General features: G+C 50.4%; 1 protein-coding gene across 1 annotated transcript in view; it reads left to right on the top strand.

Moving 5' to 3' along the window:
• LOC117005373 overlaps positions 1-26,811 on the top strand; it is a 62,853-nt gene that overhangs the window by 8,509 nt on the left and 27,533 nt on the right. The window contains exons 2-21 of the mRNA XM_033076952.1: positions 18,941-19,059; positions 19,526-19,650; positions 20,074-20,153; positions 20,345-20,467; positions 20,600-20,679; positions 20,778-20,898; positions 21,159-21,248; positions 21,592-21,696; positions 21,908-22,073; positions 22,540-22,634; positions 23,049-23,198; positions 23,384-23,538; positions 23,876-24,011; positions 24,089-24,229; positions 24,428-24,604; positions 24,837-24,992; positions 25,450-25,551; positions 25,842-25,944; positions 26,218-26,277; positions 26,357-26,489. Coding sequence (XP_032932843.1) covers positions 18,989-19,059; positions 19,526-19,650; positions 20,074-20,153; positions 20,345-20,467; positions 20,600-20,679; positions 20,778-20,898; positions 21,159-21,248; positions 21,592-21,696; positions 21,908-22,073; positions 22,540-22,634; positions 23,049-23,198; positions 23,384-23,538; positions 23,876-24,011; positions 24,089-24,229; positions 24,428-24,604; positions 24,837-24,992; positions 25,450-25,551; positions 25,842-25,944; positions 26,218-26,277; positions 26,357-26,489 — 2,369 coding nt within the window. The 5' untranslated portion in view covers positions 18,941-18,988. The remainder of the gene's footprint in view (positions 1-18,940; positions 19,060-19,525; positions 19,651-20,073; positions 20,154-20,344; positions 20,468-20,599; positions 20,680-20,777; positions 20,899-21,158; positions 21,249-21,591; positions 21,697-21,907; positions 22,074-22,539; positions 22,635-23,048; positions 23,199-23,383; positions 23,539-23,875; positions 24,012-24,088; positions 24,230-24,427; positions 24,605-24,836; positions 24,993-25,449; positions 25,552-25,841; positions 25,945-26,217; positions 26,278-26,356; positions 26,490-26,811) is intronic.

The raw sequence follows: 26,811 nt of genomic DNA on the forward strand, positions 1-26,811 counted from the left end.
GCTTTCAAACCAGTACAACTGGGGAAGGCTGCTCCATGTGTAAACAGGGAGGGAATATTGCCTCTGAAGTGTGTGCTCAGAGCTTCAGGGAGGTTTTCCGGGAGGTTTCTCATCTCCTGGGCTCTGAGCTCTTCAGGCTGTCTGGTTCCCTCCTGAGGCCCTGGCAGAGGGGACCCTGTCCCATCCCAGCCACCCAAATCTCCACAGTTCCTTGTTAGCCCACACCTTGGCTATTTCTATGTTGTCAGAGCTATTTTTAGCAGGGCTGAACAGCCAGCACTGTCTCTAGCAGGGTTTTTGGAATAAGATGATTCTCCAGGCTGGGGCACTGGAGGTGAGGAACAGCCAGGCTCAGGGGCTGGGGCTGGCAGGGCACCTTGGAGCACTTCCCACTCTGCAAGTTTGTGTGTTCAGCATAAATGAGAGAGGCTGGGCACTTGCTGCATGGGAGGATGGTTGTGGGGAGCCTTTAAACACCTCCAGTGTAAAGTGCAAGCAAAACATTCAAGGATTTTTGTGGCTTGAAGCTCCTTTTGCCAGCCTGCATTAGCAGTGCATGACTCAATTCAGTAATGACTGCAATTATTTGACCACAACTTTTTGCAAAGAGGCTCTGGGTGACCTGTGCTGACCTTGGCTGAGTTCCTGTCCCCTTGGGACATTATCCAAGTGATGGTCCAGGACTCTGTGCCAGTGCAACATCTGGCTGTGCCTCCTCCTTACAGCACAGCAAACAGGAATCCCTTGGCTGTGCATGGAAAGCAGTGGGAGCTGACAGAGCTTCACTGGGGCAGAAGGGAAGGGCAGTTTTTTGCCTTTGCTCCCTGTGCCACATCTGCCCAGCAGTTTGAAGCATCTTCCCTTCAAACTTTGATTGCCAGACCTTCCCACAAACTGCTCCTGGCATGGCTGTGCCTTGCCCAGGCCACCCATGTGTTCATGATTTCATTGCAGGGGTTTGTCATGGCCTCTGTAAGCACATTAATTACATTGCCAGGAGCTGACATGGTCTGTGTGAGCATGGAGGAGAATTTGCTGCTGGAGCCCTGCTGTGAGTGCAGCCCTAGCTGGGACACTCAGACATTATCAGGATCAAGAACCAAACAAGTTTAATGTTTCAGTTGGACTTCACTCTCCAGAATCTCTCTATATCATCAGCAAACTTTGTCATTTTTCCCTTCACTCCTTTTTCCCCTGCTCACTTAGGAAGGTGCTGGGTGGCTGGACACCACAGGTGATTGTCTCCTCTGAAAATTGTCATTTACCCCCACACTTCGTTTCTTAACTTTTAACCAAACATATTTTTGTCTGATGACCTCTGCTCTTGGTTTCTGGAAGATCAGCTGTTGGAGGACCTTGCTGACTGCTTTCTGATAATCCAAACTGCTGGAATTAAATTTCTATACCCTTGTGGGCTCCTTGAGAGAGCTCCAGTCTATTCCTGAGGCAGAGTTTCTCTTTCAAGAACCAGAGCTGCCTTTCCCCACTCTGCTTAATCAAGTGCCTGTTTTTCTCTTTACTCCAGTTTCTCCTAATTCACCATCCTTACTCCTCCATAGTCCCTCTACTCATCACTGAAACCTTCTTTGGAAAACTGGCATCACATTCACCCCTTTCTAGCTATTCACTACACAGAACTTGAAGCAAGAAGCAACACTCCAGAGTTAAAGCTGCAGCTGTTTCATCCCTGGGCTTCTTCACAGCTTTTGGGTAAATCCAGTTCTAGCATCCTTGAAACAAGCACATACAGCAGGGGAGAGCATAGTCAGGTGTATTTATTTTATTTTACTTTATTGATTTTCTGGCTTTCAGCTCACTGTATACAAAGAAATCTATGTTTTAAGGCATGTGGTGCTTACACTGAGTTAAGAATACTTGGACTGAAAATGCTTTTAAAATCTATTGAAGATATCAAGTCTGGACTGCTGACCCCAGGTTCTTTCAGAAGTGATAAAGAAGCTGCTAAATGCACCACAGAGCATTCTTTGACATCTGCAGCTCTTAATACATAACCCCTGGTGGGATTTAGAAAGAAAAGGAATAATGAACAGGAAGAAAAATAATAATAAAAATCATCTTTCTGTGGTACAGAACAAATTCTTCTGTGCAAGGGCTGGTTGTGCCCAATCTCTCACTGTTCCAGGCTGCTTTCACAGCTCCCTCTGATCATAAATCTTGTCATGAATTTGAGTGTTTCTGTGTTTTTACACATCCCTAGAGGCATTTTATGTTTATTTTACACACATGAGTCTGGAAAATAAGCCCCCACGGGGTATGTTAATGCAAATTGGTGTGTTTAAGCTGAGGGAGCTTGGGGAGCTGTTTGCTGAGACCCAAGGGCACAATGCAGTGTCCCACTGGGTGGCCAAGCTCTCCTGCTCAGCAGCAGGCAGCTGGAAGGGAGGCAGGTGTGTCAGGTGTCTGCAGCTGGTCCTTCAGCTATCCCTGTGCTGGGAAATCCTTTCTTCCTTGTGTCCCTGCTGGGAAGCTCAGGTTTGCATGAAGAAGCAATCCTCTTTTTCCTTGCACAGTCTCTACCTGTTTCCAGGTGGTTGTGTGCAGGCTTCTGAATGCTGAAATGCTTCTGAGTCATCCTTCTGCTTAAGCTTTCCTGCATTTGTCATTTCTGCTCATCAGTATTTTCTCATTCTCTTTTTTCCATGGTAAGAGAAAGTTGACCCCATGGTTTTTTTTCTTTTGATCCATCTCATCTAAAAGTTCAGCCCTTCATCTCCTGCTGCCTTGGCTCAGATTGTGACAAAGCAGATCAAAGTGCAGGGGCTGCTGTTATGTCAGGGGTGCCTGGGTTTGGATTTAAGCTGGCAGGGTGTCCATGCCCTTGACAGGAATCCTGCTGTGCCTCTGCTGGTTCAGCTTCCCCCCTGTCTGGGAGATGCCTGGATGGGGAAGGCTCCTGGCACTCCTGAGTGGAGTGGGTGAAAAAGCTGGGGAAAAGCCATCCCCTCCCCCAATGGAGCTGATGCTCTCCCTGCTTCCAGCCAGATGAGGCTGGAACAAGAGACATAAACAGATCTGTGTCCCTTCCCACAGGAGCATCCTATGAGAACAGTTTGCCAAAGGAACAAGTAAACTTCACCCTTGGAGCCCTTCCCCAGGGTTGCACTGGATGTTCCCTGGAGCTATAACTCACTGCTGAACAACACAGACCTTTTCCATCAGGATGATTTTTCAAGACTTTAAAATATATAGTGGGAGAAGTGTAGGGGAATGGGTTTTCTCCCATTCTGACAAGAGCTCCTGCCTTTTCTCTCCAAACTGGCAGCAAGTTGTGCAAAAATATCCCAGTTCTCACTGGTCAGCACTCCTTGACAAAGCTTCTTGTCAGGACACTTGATGAGTTGTGATGTGGTTTCTGCTGGTGTGTGCCAGCACCTGGCAGACAGCATCTCTCAAACTCTCTCATCTTTTATCCCTCTTTCCTCTCCCCTGTGCCAGATTCCCACCTCACCTGTTTATCTCTTGTCTTGCACAGCCCTTGCCTTGTGCCAAACTTCTCTATCTCTGTCACTGCTCCTTTTCTGCCTGTGTCCCTGTGTCCTGGTGAGCAAACCCCAAACGTGCTGGTGTGGGGGGGAATTCAGTAACTGCAGCACACACAGTCCCTGAGCCTCCCAGGCCCCCCTTTGTGTGCATCTTTGGACAGCTTTCTGTGGTTCTGTGGATTGCTTTTGATGCCTTGGAGTGGCTACCTAAAACAGAGGCTAGGCAAGATTAAGAGATTAAGAGTAGGCATTTATTAAAGGCTTTCAACTTGGGCAGTGCAAAAGCCTCACAGAGGCTACACCGAAAATGGACAACAGTTGTGAGTTTTTCAGACAGAAATAAGTTTGGTCCATTTACATAGCTGGGGTTAATCCTCCAATTACAGCTTCATGTAATGAAGTCTTATTTCCCCAGTTTGCTCCGCCTCAATTCATTTTTTGCTAATACTTTTTGGGTCCTGAGGCTGTGGGGTGTCCTTGAGTTTCAGGCCCAGAGGGATTGTTTTGTCTGACCAAAATGTGAAGTTAATAATTAACACTTTATATGGAGTTTAGAGTTATGCACTAATGTAATATAGGATCTGAAAAATATAAAAGCTAAAATCTTAAGGCATCATTTTGAGACTTAACCTTGCCAAGAACTGCTGTTCCCAAACCTGTGCTGATCTAGTGGTCCCTGTGTCTGTGACATCTCAGGCAGCAGCAAAAGTCTGGTGCCTTGGTAAATGGGATGTAGAACTGAACAGCTTGTGAGAGAGCATGGAAAAAAATGAGGGTGAAGAGGAACCATGAAGTTATGCAGTGAGGAATGACAGGGGAAGGAGAAAATCTGGTGGGTTCTTCTTTGGGTTGCTCCAGTTCAGAGAGCTGCTCAAATGCCTACTGGCTTCCCTAAAGGTTATTCAAGTTACTCAAATGTTTATTGGATCACTAAAGCCCAGCTAGACCTTGATGAAACCTTGAAATGCTCTTCTCACACAGCTGAGGATAAGTTGGACAGAAGGTTTAGTGCATGGGGACCTGGAGCCTGGTGTTGGGGTCACAGCTTGAGGGCAGGAGGAGCCCCTTGTGTGAACCAGCTGGGCCAGTGATGTCTGTCCTGGGCTGTCCCTGGGGGGCAGGGGGTGGAAGGGAGGGCAATTCTGTGCTGTTTCTTACAGAAGTGTCTGGGATGCACCTCTGCCCTTGGCTCTGGGGTGTGAGGAGCAGCAGGGAGCTCAGAGCTGGCTCTGGCTGTGCCAGGCTCCAGTCCCCGAGGCAGGGCAGGCACAGCAGCTCTGTGTGGTGCCAATTAGCCCTGCTGCTTCACTGGGTGCAGCCTGTGCTGATGTGATTATGCTGCTTCTGGTGCCCAGGCTGGCTCTGTGCTCAGAGTGGAGCAGGGAGGAGTCTGGGGGCTTTATGTACAGAAATGAGAGGGGAACTGCCACAGCACAGACTGAGACTGACACTTTTTCTTCCTGTAGGAATACCCCACCTTTATTCTTCACTATTTATATTTATATTTATATTTATATTTATATTTATATTTATATTTATATTTATATTTATATTTATATTTATATTTATATTTATATTTATATTTATATTTATATTTATATTTATTTATTTTTGGTTTCCCAAAAGCATCATGCTTAGTTCTAACTGGTAGCAATTTGCTGCTGCTCAGTTCATTGGTTAGTAGCTACCAGTGTAGGTGCTTTGCCAAAGAGTTTTTTCTTTAAAGATGTTTCCATTTTTCTCTCATGGGTACAGAATTATTTACACGGATACAGATTCCTTTCTCACAGAATCAGAAGGGTGACAGGCTGATTCTCACAGATATTTGTCAGGCCAGCTGTTTGCTGTACTTAGCCAAAGCAGCAGGCCTGAACCAGGATTTTACAAGGCATTTCTTTGTAAGGTTTTACCTACACAGAGAACTGCAGGAGGGGGAAGATGGAAGGAAAGGAGCCCTTGGAGCAGTCCCTCGGGTGAGGAGTGGCTGGGTTTGATGCTCTGTGTGTGGTTTGTGTGAACAGAAATGTCCCAGCACTGCCCTGGAGCTGCTCAGAACACGGCGCTGTGCTGCTGGGATGGGCAGGCTTCCCATGGAGGGAAAAACAGACAGGCTGGACAGTGTGATACCTTGGCAATAACCCTGTGCACCATAAATTAGGAGCTGGCCTGTCCCTTCACACCACAGCTCGGTGTTGCTCCACTCTGCTGTTGTCAGCCCAAGCTCCCAGCTGTGGGAAGCAGAATTTGCCCAAATCCTCCTGCCACATCTCCTTTGGCCACGCTGTGGCAGTGACAGCTGTGCTGACATCCCACACCTCATTCTCCCATTGCTCAGGTTAATGAATCCAGGTCTCAGCCCTGTGGGCACTGAATAACAGAATAAGCACAGGCTAATTCTTTGCAGACAGTTCTCTTGCATTATTTATAGATGAGGAGTAACACACTCTCCATGAGGGAAACATGTGGACACTTGGCTGTCAGCATGTCATACAGCTTCTGTCTGGCAGCAGCCTGTACTCAGGTCTCTCTTTTTTCCATCTCCTCTTTCCAGTAAAGTTAGCTAAAAAAAAAAAACCAACCAAAAAATGATGAGCTAAAAATGTAGCTAATGAGACTTTGACTTCAAAAGACAAGCCCTTGTCCCACAGGTATTGACTTACCAGCTCACAGCTACCTGTGCAGTCAATGCTGCCTTAGCCTGAAATCCTTCCTGTGCTTACACTGAAATCCCTTCAGCAGAGCACTCCACACATCTCAACTTGTCTCCTTGCTGTAATTCCTGCCTACAGATGATGTAGAGATGACACAAGTGCCCTGCTGAAATGCTGCTTTCCTGCCCTGGGATTTCACAGCTTGGAACTCTCCTGTGGAGTTAATCAGTAATTCATACACCTCCTCCAAAACCCCAGCCTTCTCCAAAGCCTCTTAAAACCACAGATGAGTAATATTAGAGAAAAGAGACTTCTGTAATTAAAAAATGTGCTTCTGATTATATTTTCCATGGTAAATATTGAGACAAGAACTTTCAAAAGTTTTTTTTCCTATTCAAGCCTAAGGGTGTAAGCATTTAGCAAAATACTGTGATTCTGTTGAAAAGAAACATTCAATTTCAAACCTCCTCATCCAGGGCTCCCTAATGTCTTATTTTCCAGCTGACAAGAGACCTCAACATTCCAGCTATCCATTCTTGAATTGAAAGTAATTTCAAATGTCAAAACTTCTGGTTTAAATTCCTTAATTCCTTTTTGGGGCTAAGTGATGATTTTCCTCATAAAAGTTTTCTATGCTCTTTTCTGCTTGGTTTTTACTGATGAGTGTGTGCAAGCATTTCCCTAATCTAAAAAAAATCAGCATCTACAAGAAAATTAATGCTCTTCATTTCACCCAGCACCAGCTTCTGCCTCCTGCTTCCCTGTGGGAATTGTGCTGGCAAGGCTCGTGGTTTTCTCAGCATTAGCTCTAACCAGGGAAACAATCCCATAAAAACAAATTGGTTTATTTAATAGCCTTAATCATATTTTTATATGTAGAGAGACAAATACAAATGCTGTCAAACCCAGCTTTCCTCTTCCCCCTGCACCTGGAGCCTGGCTGATGGATGGTACCTGAAATGCTGGGAGAGAGCTGTGGTGTGCAGAGCCTGTCTGTGCAGCACTGACAGCAGCCCAGACCCTGGTGCTGGGATCTGCAGGCAGGATCCCTTTTCCCATCAGGAATTCTCTCCTCCCAGCTCTCAGTGTGCACAGTGCTCAATTCCATGAGGCATCACCTGCCTGCTAAAGCAAACTGGCCCAGTGGGGACTCACTTCTGGGAGCAGCTCCCTGCATCCAGGTGCTCTGAGTCTCTGGTTTGCTCTGTGTATCTGTTGGGTGATTTTTTTCTGGCAGCTGGATGGGCTCTCTGCCCACTCTGCTGTGCTGGGCTGGGCTCTGTCCAGCTACTTTTCTCTTTGAGGCAGAGATGAGACCGTGACCAAGGGAGGTTTTGTCTGGCTCCTCTAAGGAAAACATCTCTGCACTGATCCATATCCAAGGGAATGTGGAGAGATGATCAAAGTTTGTGCTCTCCTGGCTCCTACTAGCAGAGAAAGCAGGAAAAGAAATGGGACTTAAAGCAGAAAATTATAGTGAGAGAATTTTTAGGAAATTAACAGCTGTTGGACCTTGCTGTTGCTCAGAGTAACTAATGAAGAATTCTTGTCTGTCTGACAAAAGTTTTAAGCTTCTGGGTTGCTCAACTCCCCCAGATCCGTCTCTGTGTCCATGTTTTGGAAACTGCAGCTGCTTTGAGCAGCCAAGACTTTTATCTGTGCTCACACTCTGTGCTTCACACAGGCTGAAGCATTTTGTCTTTCCCTTCTGGAGGTGTTGTTCTGCTTGCCCAGGAGCTGGGAAGGCAGGAGGTCTGAGGGCTGTGGTCCTGCAGGTTGGGCCAGCTGCTGGCAGTGCCCTGGGAGCTTCCCAAAGGCTTTTTCCCACATGTCAGTGCAGGTGGGAATATCACAGGGCAGTCAGGATATGCCACCAAGGGATGTGCATCCTCTTCACCTCACAGCAAGCAGTCCAGAAGTCAAATTTTAACATCTCTCTCAACAGTCTTTCAAAACAGAGTCGTTGCAAACTTGCATCAGTCCAACCTCATGGGGTTTCTCATGAGGCAAATTTGTCCTCTCCAAAAAGGCCACACTGCATTGCAAGGACACTGCTCTTTCCTCACAGGTCCCTTGCAGGCCTGTCAGCTTTGGTATCAGCTGCTGGGATTTGAGTTTATTGTTCTAATGGGAATAACCAGGGAAGGGGAAGATGGGCTTTGCCTTAGCTTATTTTTTTCTGTTTTTCCCCTCAATTTCTCATGACCCTTGTGCTGGCAGAGCAAGGAGTAGCTGGAGAGAGGTTGAGCATCATGTGTGGCAGCTGCTCCTGCTGCTGAGGTGGCTGCAAGGCTGGCTCAGGAGCCAGGCACAGGTGAGGATGCTCAGACTCCCCCTTTTCCAATTTCACAGTTCATTTGGATGCACAGACAGGAGAGGAGATTACTGCAAAGCCAGCCCTCGTCTCTCCTGACTGCAGAATCAGAATGGAATTGCAAATCTCTGAACCTTGAACTGCCTCACTGAAACCTTCTCAGGGTGAAGGACCTGGAAGTATTCCCTGTTCTGCCTGCTCTGGGAAAGCTGTTGAACAGGAGATGTCTCTTTTACTTGAAAAAGAGAAAGATTTTTGAATATTATGCTGGAGGTTTAGCTGCAGCTGGGTCTTAAATGATTTTGGAGTAAGAGCTGACTATTTAGAGTGAGAATCTGCAGTCTGAGCAGGTGGAGGGAGGGTGAAGCGTGGCCATCTCCCTAGAGGGGATTAGAGAAGCTTCCCTGTGTTTATCCTGCCTGTGGAGCAGAGACTGGAAGGAGGGCTGGGAGCTGCTGATACACATTGCAGGGAGGTGAAGGCAAGGCATGGAGAAATATGGACAGACAGACTGTGTGAGTTGATAAATGTATGAGTAGGTGACAGTTTAAGGGTCCCTGGGACATTCCTGCCCCCAGAGCAGTGCCCAGAGGAGGCTGGAGGGACCAGTGGGAGCTGTGCCAATGGCTGAGGTTAATGGATTTACAGCAGCTGTGTGGCTTGGTGTTCCAAGCAGCAGTGCCTTGGTTACCCACCAAGGGGGCTTTGTCTTGGCCAGAGGCATCTGCCAGGTCCTTGCAGGTGTGCCAGATGCTGTGTCCTGGCTCACAGCACCTTCCAAGGGCCAGTGCTGAGCTCAGCAGGGGCTGGGACATCCTCACCTCTGCAGGCAGCAGCTGGGCTAGGATGCTTCACTCTGTGAGTAACTTCTGGGGAAGCTGCTGCATTTTCCTACTGCAGATCTGGGAGTGGTTTGGATCAGGGAGTGCTCCTGGCTGGGGGGAAGCACAGGGCTGCAAATGAGAGCAGCCTGGGCTTGGTACCCCCGCCCTGTATCACACCACAGATCACTCCCTGCCCTGGAACTGCCATCCCAAGAGGACCAGCAGTGCCCAGAGCCAGTCCTGGCACTAGGTCTAACATCTGTGATTGCTCCTTTTCATAGCTCCAAAGGAGTTTGGAGATCTGGCCTCATCTGGAGCTCATCTTGGAGCTCATCTGGCTCTGAATCGTGGCTCATTTGATTGAGTAGTTCCCTTCCTAAACTGGAAAACCTTAATCCAACAGGGCAGAGTGTGGTAGGGAAAGGAATGTGGGGATGGGAGACTTTGGGGTTTGTTTGGTGGGCTGGGTGTTTTGTTTGTTGTTTTTTTTTTTTTCACAGACTTTTCTGTGTTATCAGTACATGCCCAGCAGTGGTACTTGCTTGAGCAGCTATAATTTCCTCATTCCTTCCAGTGTAAACCTGCCCAGCATCTCAATGCTGCCATCAGATGTTTCCTCTGAAGTATGAGAGGCAGCAGCAGTGAAAAAATCATCCTTTATATGGGTAGACCTGGTAGTTAGGATTATGGTATAATCAATTCTTTATTTATCTCTGCCATCTCTTCCAAGGTCAGGATTTACACTATTTATAAAAATAAAAAAAAATTCCCCTCGTTGGTAGATCTGTCTCTGCTTTAAAAAGCCTTGCCAGCATGATATAGCCAGTGTCACTTTGGAAGGTGCTGAATTTGAAGCAGCAGACTAAAGGCACCAAGACATTAATTCTCCTATTTCTGTGCAGTTATGAGCTGGTTGTCAGCAACCTCAAGAAATGCAAACCAGGCTGCTTTTATAAATGCTTGTGAGCATCAAGAAGCAAAGATGCTGTGCTGCCAGCCTAGAACCATCCCTGGGCAGCATCCCAGGGAACAGGCTGTGGTACTTCATCTCACCTGGGCAGATATTTGTGGGATAAAGGCAAAGGCCCCATGGGGCTGTCTGTGTTGTGGCCACCCTTGGGGTGCTGCATTGCTGGCTCTGTGACTTTGACTAGACAAGGATTGTAAGGAGAGATCAAAACTGATCTCCTGTTTTTTGAAGGTTTTACTTTCTTTTGATATTTCTCACTGCTTTGCTGCTGCTCACTGAGCTTTGTAGGGCCCTGCAGGGGCAGCTGGTTATGGGGTGGGGGGATTTGAGGGCTGTAGGGGAAGGGCAGGGCTGTCCCTGCCTCCTGCACATCCATCTGCTGGGGCATGGGGTGTGCTGTGCTTCAGGCAGGAGCTTTGGGTGCCACAGGTTTTGTTGGATCACAGCTCCCAGCTCAAAGCAGCCAGAATCTGAACCTGGTGAAGTCTCTGAAATATCTTGCTGAGTTTCTGTGTGAATACAGCTTCAATCACAGGCAGGCAGCTCCTGGGTGATTGGGATTTACCTCAGCAGCAACTCTGGGTGCTATAACAACAATCACTGCCTAGAGATTGGATATTAGGAAAAAACTCTTCCCTGTGAGGGTGGGCAGGCCCTGGCACAGGGTGCCCACAGAAGCTGTGGCTGCCCCTGGATCCCTGAAAGTGCCCAAGGCCAGGCTGGACAGGGCTTGGAGCAATCTGGGATAGTGGAAGGTGTCCCTGCCCATGGCAGGGACAGGGGGTGGAACTGGATGAGCTTTAAGGTCCTTGCTAATCCAAACCCTTCTGTGATTCTATGATATTCCTAAATAGACAGAGATGAAGATAATGGATTTGATTATAATTCTGCCAGTTTTGTTTTACTCCACCCAGCAGCCCTCCCCTGCTCGAGCTCAGTTTCAGTGCTCCTGGTCTCAGTGGTGCTGTTACTCCAGCTCTGCCTCTCTTGCAGTCTCTTCTATCAATTAACCCAGCATCTGGGAGGCAGGGGAAATTTTAAAACTGAATTATCTTCTTGCATTTTTTTTTAATATAGGAAACACTTCCTCAGGAGGGGCTGTTCTCTTGCAGAGGGCAATTTTTGTGGCTCTGTGCAGTGGTGAAATGAAGCCTCCAATTCAATGTTTCCCATGCAATATTGCTAATGATTCCCCCTGCTAAAATGGGTTTAATTTGATTGACAAAAAATTCCTAAATGTTGTTAGACAGTGAGTTGACAATGGCAAAGTAATCCATAACTAAATCCTTGTGGATTATTCCTGCCTTCAGGATGCCAGCACTCTTGGTATTACTATTTTTACTTTTTTAATGAAGATTTTTCTTGCTGCAGAGAACTCAAGAGGCTGACGTTATGAATGAGGCACCGAGCTGAGACTTGGGAGGTCTGTGCTCAGCTTCCAGCTCTGTTAATCCTTCTGTAAGCCTTATTGAAAAGGATTCAGCTCCTTTAAATTGACTTTGCAAAAGCTCCAGGTCGAGCTGGAGCCTTCAGGTTTTATCCATGAGCTGATGCACAGAGAGAGGAGAGTTTAACAGCTAACTGGGAAATAGAGAGCTCTGTTTTAAAAGCATCAGGCTGCAAATATGTGGCTGGGAGACAGTGAAGCATTCCATGGGGAGTGGTGGGACTTGCATCTCCCTGGGAAAAGGGTTAACACCTCAGTCCTGACATAGCTGTTCCCATATCTGCAGCCCCCCAAAAGCTCTGGGTTGACCCACATGGTGATGATTCCTATTTTGGGGGTGCTGCTTGAAGGGGTGGCTGCTTTGTCTGGCAGCTGAGCTGGGGCAGAGTCACTGGGAACTGGGTGAGGGCTTAAATAGGAGCTGAAATTGTGAGATTCAGTAGGAAATTTGCAGCAATAAATAAAATCTTGTGAGAAATGACCTTGTCATTTGTGTGTCATCTTGTGAGTGATGACCTTCTCAGCAAGAGGAAATCCAATCTGCTCAGTGAATAAACTTTACAAGTTTACATTTCTCTTTGCTAGAAAGGTGAGGGCTACTTAGATTCCTCCTCCCTGGCAAAGTCCTTGGCTGTTCACTGGGGCTGTGCAGAAACCTTTTGGGCACTTGGAGTTTCCTCCAGGTGAGGGGAATCCCCAGAGCAGCACTGCCCATCCCAAGGGAGAAGGAAGAACAGCTCTGATGCCCTCTCTGCCCTGTATTGTGAATAAGGAGGAACAGCTCTGATGCCTTCTCTGCAGCTCTCACTGTGAATAAGAGACAAGAACTCTGAGACAAAGGCTGAGGCTGCAGTGAGCCAAATGGGCTGTAAGTCTTTCCAAGAGCTGCCAAAGGGAAAGGGAAGGAAGGTCCAGATTGTGTGATGATGCTGTCTGAGGCTCTTCCTGTACCTGCTGGTTCCTGGAGGAAGGAACTGGGTCTCTGCCAGGGTTTGAGTCATCTCCTTATCTCAGCTGTGGTGCTGCTCTCTCTGGGCTGCTCTCTGCATGTGGGTGACTTCCCAGTGCCATGGGGACCCTGGAATCCTGTCCCAGCAGGAGTCATTGGGTTCTTATCACCCATAACTGCCCTGTGGCCCTGCGGTGGAAGGCAGAGGGCAGGGAGGAGGAGAAGGCACTGCCTGCAGTGTGGAGGCAGTAATGGGGATAACTGGAAATGGGGTGTGTTTCCTTAGACACTCTTAAGGCTACAAATAAATCTGTCCTTCCCTCTGCACAGCAACCAGACCTTCCCCTGCACAAGGCCCAGGTCCTGTCTCCCTTTGGTTCCTGTGGCACTGAAAGAACACAGGGAGGGCTGGAGAGATGTCCCTGAAGAGCCACATCTGTCCCTGCTCCTTGTATGGCAGCTGTGGATTTTCTGTTTGTTTCTCCTGCTGGGTTATGATGAGCTGGGCTGTGGGGACAGGTCTTGCATCACTGGTGACTCAGCACCCCTCTGAGTCATGGCATTAATATTCCAGAATGAATTAGCACATGGGTAGGAGTGTATACACGGGCCAGGAGAAAGTTATTCAGCAGTGATATGCTAAAGGAGCTGCTCTCATTAGCAGAGTGCTGTAAACATCATTTCCACATTTGGGGAACTACTGAAGTATTTCTGTAGGCCTGAAGGAAAAGTCTGCTGGAGAACAAAAATACCAAATTAATTGCAAGGCATTTGGGTCTTCTACCATGAAGTACAGCAATCCTGATCTGTGATTGTAATGATTATGAGTGCAAGTTATTAAAATAGTTTCAATGTAAAAATAAATTGCATTTATCATGGAGGGAATGATACACTTGGCTGGAGAAGATAAAAATGTCCGTGTTCAATATACATCAACTGCAAATCTTAAAACATTTTTGAGGACCATTCAAGATTCAGGGTGCTCGAAATGCTGCTCCTCCATTACAAGTATTTCTACAAAGGCTTCAGCAGCTCTGAGTTGGTATGTGTGTAAAATCCTTTAGTGGTTTTGCACTTCTGTGACTCACTTTTGAGTCATCAACCTGAGCACCTGTTTAAGTTTTGAGTAGAGATCAGACTCATTTTTACCTTTTACAGAATCCCCCATGGCCTGATGAAGTGAGGTCATCAGTGAGAAAGTGCTGGATCCTGAGAGGATGTGCATCCTTATTATCCTTTTAGATGCATTACTCCATTTTCAGAGCAAGTCACCCATTTGTTTCCAGCTGAATGTCCTTCTTGTTTTAATCTCCTTAAAGTGTTTGTTTTATATTACTGCCCCTCACAGGGGTGTTGCATTGTGCCGTTTGTGCTTTTGCTGATTTGCTGTCCCGTCTTTAATCTCTGTTTTCCTCAGCCTCTGAATTTGGGATGAAACAAGTCTTTCCAATATTGTGTGTTTAGGAAAATGAGATTTGGTCTGCACAGATTCACCTGTTCTTGTAAAGCCACAGCTTTGCTCCTGAGGACACATTCTGCTGATAAACAACTGCCTCTGGCACCCCAGGCTGGGCTGAGCAGGTCTCAGTTGCTGTCACCTCTTCACTGGCTGTGATTTTGATTTGTGGGACTCTGGGACAGCTGCCACATGTATTTAGGACCCTCACTTTATTTGTGTCCCCGTTGGTGTATTGGTTGGTCCATAGCTCTTTCTGTGGGTACAGCCATGAAAGCCTAGAGACAGGTTTGAGCTTGACCATGAGCTGACCTTGGGAAGGGCCAAACAGGGGGAAGGATTTTTCCCTGTGATTGGACATGGTTGAACAAAAACCCACCAGAAAGTGGGAGCAGGTTCTGGGAAGCAAAGTTATTGCTCTGCCTGCATTGTTTATGTTATGACCTTTGTTCCTATTTACTTGCTAAGGACTGAAGTTGTGATTCTTCTATTACTATGTTTCTGAAAGTCATCTGATAAAGGTGTTTTTTTCTTTGGAGTAATGCTTACCTCATTGCTTGCAGATTAATGCTTACAAAGTCATAATGTGAGGAAGTGACTTTGATCTCTAGTGACTAATGTGTTGAATAACTTTTTTCTCCTCGTGCATGAGTCAGTACAGACGTGGTGATGCTGTGCTACAAAGAACTGCAAACACAGGTGGTTCCCCTGAATATCAGGGTTATGGTATGATTAATATTAGAAAGGCCTGGGTTGGAAGGGACATTAAAGCCCATCCAGTTCCACCTGCTGCCATGGGAAAGGGACACCTTCCACTACCCAGGGTGCTCCAAGCTCCATCCTGCCTGGCCTTGAACACTGCCAGGGATGGGGCAGCCGCATCTTCTGGGGCTCCCTTCCTCAGAGAAGCATTGCCCTGGTCATCCTGTGGTCCTTGGCAGTCCCTCCGGGTGGCACTCACCTTGTCCTGGCTTGGTATAGGAAAGAGCAAACTCTTCTTTCACTGCCCTTCTTGTGTGCTGTGCCCAGCAAAGCAGCTGTTTGCAGCCTGAGCTGCCTCCTCTCTTCAGGAATTCTCTGTGACTTGGAAGTGCTGTGTTTGGGAATCAGCAGCATGGATTTCTCCTCTCTTTCCTGGCTCAAAGCAGTTAAAGCATGAGAACTCTAAATCTGTTTCTGCCATGACCTTCTTTAGTGACCTAGGGCAAAAACATTATTTACACTCATCTGATGGCAGCCTCTGTGCAGCCAGCAGGAGTCTGGGCTTGAGCTGCCCATGGGGAGGGAGGACACCTCCTGAGGGAGAAGCCTCTCGAGGCTGGTGGTCTGTGCTGAGCTGACAAATGCTGATGGGATGTCTTTAGTGCACTGAGGTTGTATTGCTGCTCCAGGAGGCAAGCACTGTGCTGTGGTCTGCAGTGTGGTCTCCAGGGACTCACTGAAGGGTTTAATACACTCCTCATAATGAGGTCAGGTACTGCAGCTGTCAACAGCACATTATCCTGGACTGAGCTCGTGAGAGGGAGCACAGGCTGCAATAAATGCTGGGGGAGGCTGCTGAGGCCAAGAAACCTCTCTGAATTCCCCAGCCAGGATCCTCCCAGTTGAACCCAGCTCCTGCAAACTGGAGATGCTCCCCATGAGCTCTGGAAAGCTCTGCTGTCCCAGCTACCAGCAATGCTGCCACAGAAATGAGTGGCATCTTCCCTGGCTGAGCCAGACAGCTGCTCTATGGAGACAAGCACTCCTTTTATGTTACATCCCTGCTTGGAGTGTGGGTTTTCTACCTGTGACTGCCAAAATGTTGAGGGGAGCAGGGGAAGTGAGGGAAATGTCTCAAGCTTTCAAAGCCCAAAGCAGTACATTCTGAATCTCATTCAGCTTTGCTGGGAAGTGTTTACCTGGAAAGCCTTTAGAAAGCAGAAGAAGGCAGCAAAACAATTGCACAGACAGAAACTGTTTTCTTCCCAGCAATAATCTAATTATCAAAAAGGGAACTTTCAGTTCTGTTACTCCTCAGGCTTGGGAAGAGCAGATAAAGCCAAAGCTGGTTAGAAGAGCATGACCCATGTTTCCTCTAACAGCTGCTTCTAATTTCACCTCCTGTTTTCCCTGGAAAGCAAGGAGAATCTTGTTTCTTTTGGACACAATAGATTAAGGGGAAGCCAAAACATTTTAATTTTTCAGTTTTCTGTCATGTTTAAATGTGGAAGTAGCACTGTTGCATGGTGGGAGATGCTTCACCACCATAGTTGGTGACTGAAGCGTGTGGGGCTGAATGTGCTTTGGCAAAACTTTTGGCTGAGTTGTTGGGTCAGGAGAGAGCTGTGGAGCTGGAGGGGTGTTTGGTTTTGGTCCATATCACCCCAGTGCACAAACTGTCATGGGCTGTGCTTTCACAGCTGTGGATGTGCTCCTCCTGAACCAAAATCCTGCTGGTTTAAAGACAATCCCCCAAAACTCTCACAGAGGCAGGCTCCCTGTGTAATAGCACCATGGTGTCTGGAAGTGTTTCTGGCGTTTTCTCTCTGGTTGAAGTTGCAGCTTCTCTCACCCACCTGGCCTGTCCTGCTGGCACCTCTGCAGGTCACTGGAGGGGGATAGGGATTTAAAAAGCACAAGGTAAACTCTGAAGGAGCTGAAGGGCTTTGGCCTGTCCTCTACAGGATGTCTGAGGTGGGGGTGAGTCCCATGAGCCAGATGCCCCCACTGCCCTTGCTGGAGAGCAGAGCCCATGGGGATACAAAGGTGATGGTTCTGGTGGGCAGCAGAGGTGGCAGTTCCTCCCTGGAGATCACTGATTTGGGAGTGTGCTCCTATTTTAAAATTGCTATTTCCTGTTTCCTGTGGAAATATTTCCCCTGCCTCCCATGCTGCCAAAGGAGTGATTGTATTACATGAACCTCTGCTGTGGAGTGAGGAAATGTTTGCGTTCCTCCTTGATCTTCTCACACTCACTGCACAAAGTGGAAGAGCAGCTTTAGCTGGGTGAGTGCTCTGTGTTAGCCTCACAGCAGTGTTAGACATATCTGCTACAAAAGATGTTTATACAAACATCAGTGGTCCTGCAAGAAACCTGACACAGCCATGCCACTGAGGTTTAGCTCTATCAACATCAGGATAAAAAGGAAAGTTAAACAAACAACAAAAAAAGGATGTATCTGAAATTCCTTCATGGATGGGTTCCAGCACAGTTAGCTGGAGCTTCATGGAAAATGAGTTGTGCAGTTGTGTGGTTTTAGGATTATATTGCAGGAAGTCTTTAAGCAGATGAAGCTGCTTTGATGGTGCCTTTCCAGGGAAGAGGTGTTCTCCAGCCTCCATCAGAGCTTGCAATCTCTATCCCTTCTTCATGCTGAGCTACTGGCCTTTTTTTAAAAGTCCCCTTTTCTCCCCCCACTATCCTGGGCACACAGGGGTGAAAGCATGGCCTGATTTATTCAGCTGCTCTCAGTTGGTCCTGAGAAACATGAAGAAGATTCATGACACTATGAGGATCCTGGAGACCACAAACTATTTGATGAGTAGTTAAAAAACTGAAACTGTGAAGCGAAACTTTCCTTTTCCCCCCTTCATTTTAGTGAGACAGCCTATGCCTGTAAGAAGAACTTCTGTCCCTTCCAAAGCTCATGGCTTTCCAAAATCTGTATTTTCATGAGCAGTGGATATTTTTCAGAATGTGTATGAATATTTCACCTGGACTCCTCAACAGTTACTGGTGGCCACTTGCTCTGTATTCCTCTGCTTCACCCACCTGCAGACTCGTCCTCTCTGGGTGTTTCACACTCCAGGCAAGGGAGCAGCCATCCCTAGCACAGGAACTCTCAGGAGTTTCACATCTCTAATGTGCTACAGCACTCCACATGCTGCACAGGTTTTTAATTACATCATTGTGATTAGCAGTCCAGAAAATCACTTGAAACCAATTAAATAATGTTGCACCTAACTGAAGACTGCTGCAGGCTCTGGGGGCTGCTTCAGAGCAGTCACAGTTGATTGGGTTTTAAACAGGGCCTCTTCCCCTCCCTGTAAATTATTGACCTACTTCATTATTTTCTAACTCCAAAAGTAATTGTATTTATAGGTTTAGTAAAGCTGCTATCATTAGAGGTAGCAGTAAAATTTTCTCCTGTATGTATCCCCCCATGTCTGGGTCGAGACCCTAAAGTGAGCTGTGGCTTTTCTGACCCCTGACTCACTGCCTGTGATTTTAATGCTCTCATGCTGAGGTACCACAGGTTCTGCTGCCCAACCTCCCCATGAGTAAATCAGCCCTGCAGCCTAATCTGACCTTGCAATGGAGCAGCAGTTGATGATGGACTTGAGGTCATCACTATTAAATATCCAAACCTCTCCAGGAGCAGGCAGTGGGATTGAGAAGGGAGAGCAAAAGGTGCTTTTCTCCATTTTTTTTCAATATGTAAATACTTTTGCATGAAAATGGTCCCTTCAAGGGTAGATGTTGCTGTCCCTGACCAAGGGAGCTGAGAGCAGCTGGAATGCTTAAGTGGGGTCTGTTTCCTCCCACCCTCCAGCTGCCAAATGAACGGGCTTGGCTGCTCCTGCAGCCTTGGGGACTCCAGCTCAGAGCAGCCAGAAAACCCTCCTGGTCACCCTCCTGTGCAGGACTGCCTGGAACTGTGGCTTGTCCCAGGGCCTGTATTTATTCTTTACAGCTGTTCAGCCACACTTACAAGCTGGTGGAGAAAATCAACACCCCATGTTCTCTGTGGGGGGAATCTGCTCATCCCTTCTGGGTCCCCTGCACAAGGCTTTGGGGCTGCTCCCAGCATCAATGTCTAACTGTCCCTCCTCTGTCCTTGCAGCTTGGTGGAGAATGTGCTGGAGGGCAAAACCAAAAGCCTCCTCTCAGCATGTTTCTCCAGTGTCTTATTGCTTCCCTCAGAAAGGGAAATGCCTCACCAGAGCTGCCCTCTACACCAAGGTAAGTGCTGGCTGAGCTCCAGGAGCCTCCAGTTCCTCTGGGCTGCCCCATGACCAGAGGTCTGAGGCAGCTGAGATCTTGGTATTGTTTCACCCCTGGGTGGCTCTGTTGCCTTCCCATGGGCCTGTCAGGGGACAGCCTGCCCTTCCCTGCCTGGGTGGTGGTCACTGGGACCATTGCTGGGGACAGGTCCTGTGCCAACAAGCACTGGGACCCATTGCTAGGGGCAGGTGCTGTGTCACAGTGGGGCTCTTTGTGACACCCCACTGCAGCTTGGCCAGCCTGGCTGCTGCCCATGGGTATGGTGACAGGCAGGAGCCTGGAGCTGACAAGGAGCCCCCGAGTGCAGCCCATGTCTTGCCCCATCACCCTTGGCAGCCCTGTAGGGCTGAAGTGTTTTGCCAAAGGTTCCCACAACACCACCCCAACACCCACCTCAGGACCCTCCACATCATCTATCCCACAGGATGGAGGAGAAACCCCCTGCCTCCCCCACGGAGGAGTGCGAGGAGGACAGCTCTTCCCAGGAGAGCAACTCTTCAGAGCCCCAGCTCTTCTACGACAAAAGCACGATGCAGCCACTGCAGCTTGGTGAGCGAGGGGCTGGGCAGGGCTGGGGCCCACCAGCGCCCTGCATGATGCCAGGATCCTGTTTTCCTGGCACAATGACAACAGTGATCCTGGGGGACAGGCAGAAGATTACCTGAGTGCCAGGGCAGCTCAGGGCTGGATGCCAGCCCCAGCACAGCTTCTCCCAAGAAAAAAACAGAGTAGAGGGGCTCCAGAGCACGGGCAGTGAGAAGCAGTGGGACTTTGGACCTTTCCTGCCCATATCCCAGCATGTTCCCCAGCTCCAGCAGAGCAGCTCCTCTGCCCACCACATTCAGCCATGAGCTGCTCAGTAAAAAGGCTGTGCCAGGGGCATGGGCACAGGGCTGGGTGGAGGGTAGGTCTCCTTGGCTCTCTCCTGTGCCCACAGCCCCTGCAGCCCTCCCTGCTCTTCCTCTCTGGCAGATGCCAGCTGGTTGCCTGTATACAAAGAAGCAGAGGAAGCTGTGGATTTCATCGTAGCCTTTGTCAGCACGCTTGACAAGGTAACTCTGGCCAGCTGGACAGTGGCTGTGCTGGCATTTGATGCCAGGGGCCTTGCTGGGCTGTGGAGGGGTGCTGGCTGGGCAGAGCTGCCTTCTCACAGGGCACTGCATCCCCAGTGCTCTGGTCCTGCTGGCTGTGTCCATCGTCCCTCCCACACTCCCTGCTTGTGTCTCTGTTCCTTGGCTCCCAGGACTCCCTCAAGTTCACATTTCTGAAGAGCACTTACGTCCTGTGCAAGACTGCCTTGAAGCATGGCTTGACCCAGGGCCTGGATTTATTCTGCCAAACATGTGAAGTGGTAGAGAATATCAAGGTGAAGGGATGGGCACACCCCATCTAGTGCTAGGCACAAGCACCCGTGGCACTGGTACCCTGACACTTCTTGGGTGGGTCAGGGACTGGAGGTACTGGGTGCTGCCAGGTCCATCCTGGTTGTGTTCTGCAGGACCTCCTGGAAAAGGAACCAAGGGACCGTCTGTCCTCGCACATGCGGTATCTCGCCATGATTACCATCGACGAATTATGGTGGGTCCCCTTCCCCAGAGCTCTGAGACAACCTGCACAAGGCCTGGAGGGGCTGCTCCCAGCACCAGTGTCCAACTGTCCCTCCTCTGTCCTTGCAGCTTGGTGGAGAATGTGCTGGAGGGCAAAACCAAAAGCCTCCTCTCTGCATGTTTCTCCAGTGTCTTATTGCTTCCCTCAGAAAGAGAAATGCCTCACCAGAGTGCTGCCCTCTACACCAAGGTAAGTGCTGGCTGAGCTCCAGGAGCCTGCAGTCCCTCTGGGCTGCTTCCTGCTCACCCTGTGCTGCCCCATGACCAGAGGTCTGAGGCAGGCTGAGGCCTTGGTGTTGTCTTTCCATGGGCTTGGTTGCTCTGTCCCAGCAGTTTGTGTATCCCTGTGTCTCTCCAGCAGTCCTCAGGCACTGAGAGTTCAGATCAGACTCCAGGACACGGGAGAAAGAGCAGCAGAATGACAGGCACTTCTCTGTGTTGTTTTTGCAGACCCTGAAATCCATGGACACAATGCTGAAGACAGTGGTGCTCAGCTTTCCTGTCTCCAGTGTCAGCAAGGAGCTGCAGGACATCTTTGAGGTGTGGCACAGGCAGAGTGGGGGTCCCAGGGCTGTTCCTCACCCTGGAGGGAAAGAGTTGCCCAGTCCAGTGCTGAACATGGTGTGGGGAGGATGTTCACCTCCCCTGAGGAAGCAGGGGCTGGCACCAGGCTCCTCTGAAGCACAGTGGCCTCAGAGGGTGGCACCTGCCTGGCCAAAAGGTTGTCCTGGGATCTTTGTCCAGGCCTGTGAGGGACCCCAGGGACAGGCACCCCACTGCAGGCTTTTTATGAGGTCAGAGGAGGCCGTGAGGGATTGCATAAGTCTGGCCCAGGAGCAGAGCTGTGTTTGCTCTTGGTGCTCACTGGCTTCTCTTGTCCCAGATGCTGCTGGACTTCACTAAATCTGAGAGAGAAGTTGTGAGGGACAGGGCTGTGGGGAGGATTGATGTCCTGACCGATTTAATGTCCAGCTATTGCTCACTGAAGGTAAGGACCAGGCACCCTCCAGGCAGGCCATGTCCCCCTCCCTGCCACTCTCCATGCCAGGGCTTCTGCCCAGCTGATTCCTCCAAGAGATGGGGCCATAGAGCCCTGCCAAGCCCAGATTCACCAGGAATCCACCCCTGGCACACTCTTGGGTACAGGTGTTTGGCACCTGCTTCCTTCTCTTAGCCCTTCTCATGCCTCCCTCAACCAGGCCTCTGTCAACTTTGGAAGGGGCAGTTCTGGACCTGTCTGCCCTGAAGACATCACAGTCCCAGCCATAGGAAGGCTGGTGGGACGTCTCATTCTTTTCCGATATTCCAACGAACAAGCAAGCTATACAGCTTTCCATGCTCTTTTTTCCCTCGCTGAATTCCTCTGTAAGTAGAAAAGCAAGAGCAGCTGTGGCCTTCCTCCCTGTGTACACAGACCTCTCTTGACAGATCTGCTTCCTGACTTCCTTTGCCCTCCCCAGCTGCTCCCTGTAGCATCCCAGGTGCCACTTTGCTGCAGAAGCTGAGTGCTCACCTCAAGTCCAGGATCTGTTACTGCTCTCCTTCCCCCCTTCCTTTCAGGACATTGAACCCTGCTGCCTTGTGGCTCCCACAGCCAAAGCTCCAATTGACTCCCAGGTCCCAAAGCTGAGTTATCCCCATTAGAGAAGAGCAGATCCACCACCCTCACTGGTGCCTCTTGCCTGTAGCAAGAAGCTTTTCCTGATGCCCTCCAGAAATCTTGACTGATTCTGTCCTGCTGTCTTGCAAGCAGATCTCAGGGTGGTTTGATGACCTTGCTGGCAAAGCAGCTCTGTCTTACTGACTCTTGTGTATTTGCCCTGCTGTGTAGACAAGGCAAGGCCAAGGGATGGGTCAGACCAATTCACTTGGGAAGCTGTGACCACCTCCTCGCTGTGTTCCCTGAGCACTGGAGACTGTGTCCAGGTAATGATCACCCTCTTAGCTGGGACTCTTGTCCATGGCATCAGCAGGGCACTTGTGTGAGCAAAGTGACCCAGAATCAGTGGGGCTGGTGGGGCCTCACTGCCCTGGCAAAAAGGTTCCTGCCTTCCCTGAGCAAGGACGACACATGGGCTGCACTCTGGTGTCCTGGCAGCAGCTCCAGCCCCAGCAGAAGCTCCAGCTCTCCTGGCTCCCAGCAAGCCCCTAGTTCTCTGTAGGGCCAGCCATGAGGCCCCCACCCCAATGTGGAGGGCTCTCTCCTCAGCCTCTTCCACACAGGGACTGCTGCCAGCTTTCCTGTGGGGTCTGCTGCCAGCACTGCCAGGAGCCCCTGCCCAGCCAAGCAGCACCATCAGGGAACTCAGTGGCAAATGTCTTCCTCCCTTCCTGCCATAGGCCTTTGGGAAATACCTCCACTCTAGGGAGAGGACAGATGTCATCCTCGAGGCCATCGAGGCGATGAGAGATGCCAGCATCCTTGACAAGCAGGTGCCCAGCAGCATGCTGGATGTGGCCATGGAAGACCCGGACTTCTGGCTGACAGATGTAAGTGCCCTGGAGCTGGGTTGCCCTGATCTTCAGGCCTTGTTCCTCCCTCCATCCCCTCCTCACAAATCCAGTTGACTTGGGCATCTGAAGCTGTCCGAAGGCAGCAGAGAGGAATGGGAAGTGCAGCTGAGGACATGGCTGCACTTCAGTTGCAGTGCCATCCTCACCTGTATCCTCTCCAGGTGCCAAAGATAGTGAACTGCATTCTAAAAAAGCTGCCGTACACCACCACAGAGTCAGGCTGTAAGAAAGTGGAGTCACTGTTTCTCCTGATGATCAACAAGTACGGCTCGGCAGTGGTCATCAGCCTGTGTGAGATGGCTCTTCAGGAAGACAGGTACCGGCCTGACCATCTGCAGGGCTTGCTCCATGTGGGGAGAGGGACCCTGAGACTCTGTGGGTGCCAGATCCAAGGAATGCTGCAGGACATCCCATGGTGCCAGGCTCTCCATCCCACAAACCTTTCCAGCTGTCTGGCACGTTGGCCAGGCCTGCAGCAGCCAAAGGCAGCCAAGCCAGCCCAGAGCCAGCTCGGTGCTCCCAGCCCTGCAGAGAGCTCCCCTCAGCCTTGTCCTGCCTCCTGCAGGGCCCCTGGGGACCCCCAGCACGGGCTCTGCTCTGTAGGGCTGGTCCTGGCCACGGTGCCATGGCTGAGGCAGCCCCCTGGCTTCCAGCGGTATGCAGGAGCTGTACAACACCCTGTCCTCCACGCCTGAGATTTTGGACAAGGTCCTAACAGAGTTTGCTGCCTTGCTCCGGAACCAGTGGTGCAACCCTCCCAGAGAAGACAGCCTCCTCTCTCACAGAGCTGTGAGTTCCCAGAAAAGGCCCCAACCCCTTCCTGCGAGCCCTCTGCCAGCCCCTCACGGCTGTGGTTGTTCCTCCAGCCATCCTCGGGCCAGACTGACTTGGAGGAGTTGGATGACAAGCCTAGGGACAGGGACAAGCCTGATCAGGGACATCCCGACATGGCGATGAGTTTCCTGACCCTGGAAGTCCTCGTTGAGCTGTCTGAGAGAGCTGAGATGGTGAGCAGGGTGGTATTGGGGCAGTCATGTCGGCAGCCAGGGCCTGGGGCTGAGTGCAAGGCTTGGCCTGGGCTGGGAATCAGGATGTGGAGTGACTGCTCCAGAAACCCTCCCTGCCGAGGTGGGGCCTGGGGTGGCTGCCCTGGGAGGTCTCCAGACATACCTTTTCAGAAAATGGAAACTCTCTTCCTCATAAAGGCAAAAAAAATTGAAGCCTTTCTGCCAAGCATGATGAAGATACTGGAAGTTGGCAGTGAAGATGAGAAGCTGAAGATCGTTGTGGTCTTCCAAAATGTCCTGGGTCAGCTGAAAAAGTCAAAGGCCAGCTCCATGGCTTTGGCACTGGTGGGGAAAATCCTGCCCCTCTCTAACTCGGTGAGCTGAGCCCTGCCCTGACAGCAGCACTCAGAGCAGGCTCAGCCCTCCTGCAATGGATTCTGGCTTTGCAGCCCAACGCTGCTTGTGCCTGCTCTGGAATCTGACCCGGAGCATCGGCCTCACTGCAGCCAGGGGCATGGAGCTGCTGTTTGCAAACACCTCTGGAACCCTAACCCTGACCCTAACCCTGACCCTGACCCTGACCCTCACCTTCCCTCCTTGCTAGCAGGAGTGTGGCCAGCTGCGAGAGCTCTCCCTCTGGCTCATCAGAGACCTGCTGAGGTCTGTGGTGAGTCGGGATGAGAAGAAGATGAGGAGGCAGATGCAGAGTGCACTGATCCCGCTCCTCTTCCGTGTGAACGACCAGCTCCCCAGTGTGGCCAAGGTGTGGATCTGAAGGCTGAGAACTGGTATGGGGGGGCTGACACCTCCCAGGGATTCTGGGCATTGGGGCATGGGGTGCTCATACTGGGCAGGACTCCCCCAGTGCAGCCCCTGGGAAGGGTTCCTGTGGAACCAGCACAAGCCGGGGTGCACAAGGTGGCTCGGCCATTTTCAACACCTGTCCTGCTTGCTCAGCAGCAGCCCATGGACACTAAGGCAGCACCTGAGGCAGAAACATGTGGCTCCAGAAGCCCAGAGGCTTCTCAGCTTCCCCACAAGTGTTGGGGGCCAGGGCTTCAAGCCTCAGTCAGTCACCCAGGGCTGTCCCCAAGAGACTCCAAGCCATTTGGTCTAGGACAAGTCACAGCTTCCTAAGGGTGGGATCACTGCAGGAATAAAGCCAAGAGGTCTCTTTCCCCAGACCCTGGTGCCGCCTCTGAGCTAATTCTGTTCTGCAGGCTTCTGGGGAAGCCCTTTTTGCTGCTGCAGAGCTTCTCAGATGGAAGGAGCTCAAGAACCTGCTGCAGAAAGAGCGGATGTGGGAGCTTGGAGAATGCTTGGTAAGGACAAGCCACAGGGCCCAGGCTGGGTGAGAGCTGTCCTTGCCCTGTGTCTGTCCCCATGAGAGCCCGGGGGAGCAGAGGCTGCTCACAGGGCTGGGCAGGACCTCGAGGACCTTGTTCCTGTCCTCAAGAACAGAGCCCCAGCGGCTCCTCTCCAGGCCCCTGCTCCCTTGCTGTATCCAGCCAGAGTGAGGGCTCAGCAATGAGGGGTGCTGGCAGGAGGGACTGCTCCAGCCAGCTGGGGCACTCTGTGACAAGTCTGGAGACATCCCTGGCGCTCCCTGCAGTTGACAAAGAAGAGGAGCGGGACTGAAGAGTACATGGAACAGAGCCTGCCCTACCTGAGGGACCCTCAGTCCTCCGTGCGCCTGGCGGCCGTCAGGTTCCTTGGTGAGTCGCAGCCCCTGGCCCCTTTTGGGCCAGCCTGGCCACATCCCTGCCCTGCACTGGCAGCTGTGGATACCCCAACCACCCCACAAAGAACCTCAGCCTCCCTCTGTCCCCATGCCACAAGCTGGGCTTGGTGGTCACCTTGCCCAGTTCCACTCCCATGTGGCTGCTGGTGGCTCCTGGGCCAGCCCTGTGGAGGGGGAGGGTGGCAGGGCTGGGGTCACACTGCTGGGAGCACACTGGGAGTTGGGACTGATGGAGCTCTGTGCTCAGGGAGCGCCACGAGGCTCTTGAGGGACCAGGATCTGGAGACTCAGGCTCATATCCTCAGTGGTGAGTGGTCTGTGGGGAACCCGGGGGGGGGTTCTGCAGACATGTGGCTTCACCTTGGCTCTGCTTCTTTTGGTCACAGCCCTTCAGCCCTTGGAGACAGACAGGGATATCTCCATCAGTTCCCTGGCAGCCCAGACAGGCTCCATCCTGAGAGCTCCAAGGGTGCAGCGAAGATCTTCGGTCATTCTACAAATGCTGTGCTGCTGGTGCCGGTGAGCTCAGCAGAGCTGCAGCTTTCTATGGATCAATAAAGGGGGAAAACATGTCCAAGCCCATGGTATCCTTCAGATGTGTAGTGCCCTGAGTGTGCTGAGCAGACTGTGTCCTTCTAGGCCTGTCCCACAGACAGTGGGATGCTTCCTCCTCACACTCCGTCATTCCAAAATGCCCCACTTGGCCCCAAATTGCAGGCACAGGGCCCTGGGTTTTGTGCAGAGGGACAAATATTGCATCCCTGCTACCCCAAAATGTTCCCATGGACCTTGAATTTTATCTGCAGAGCCCCACAGTGTCCTTGACAGATTCCAAATTCCA

This window comes from Catharus ustulatus, chromosome 20 (assembly GCF_009819885.2).
Source record: "Catharus ustulatus isolate bCatUst1 chromosome 20, bCatUst1.pri.v2, whole genome shotgun sequence".
NCBI classification, from domain to species: domain Eukaryota; kingdom Metazoa; phylum Chordata; class Aves; order Passeriformes; family Turdidae; genus Catharus; species Catharus ustulatus.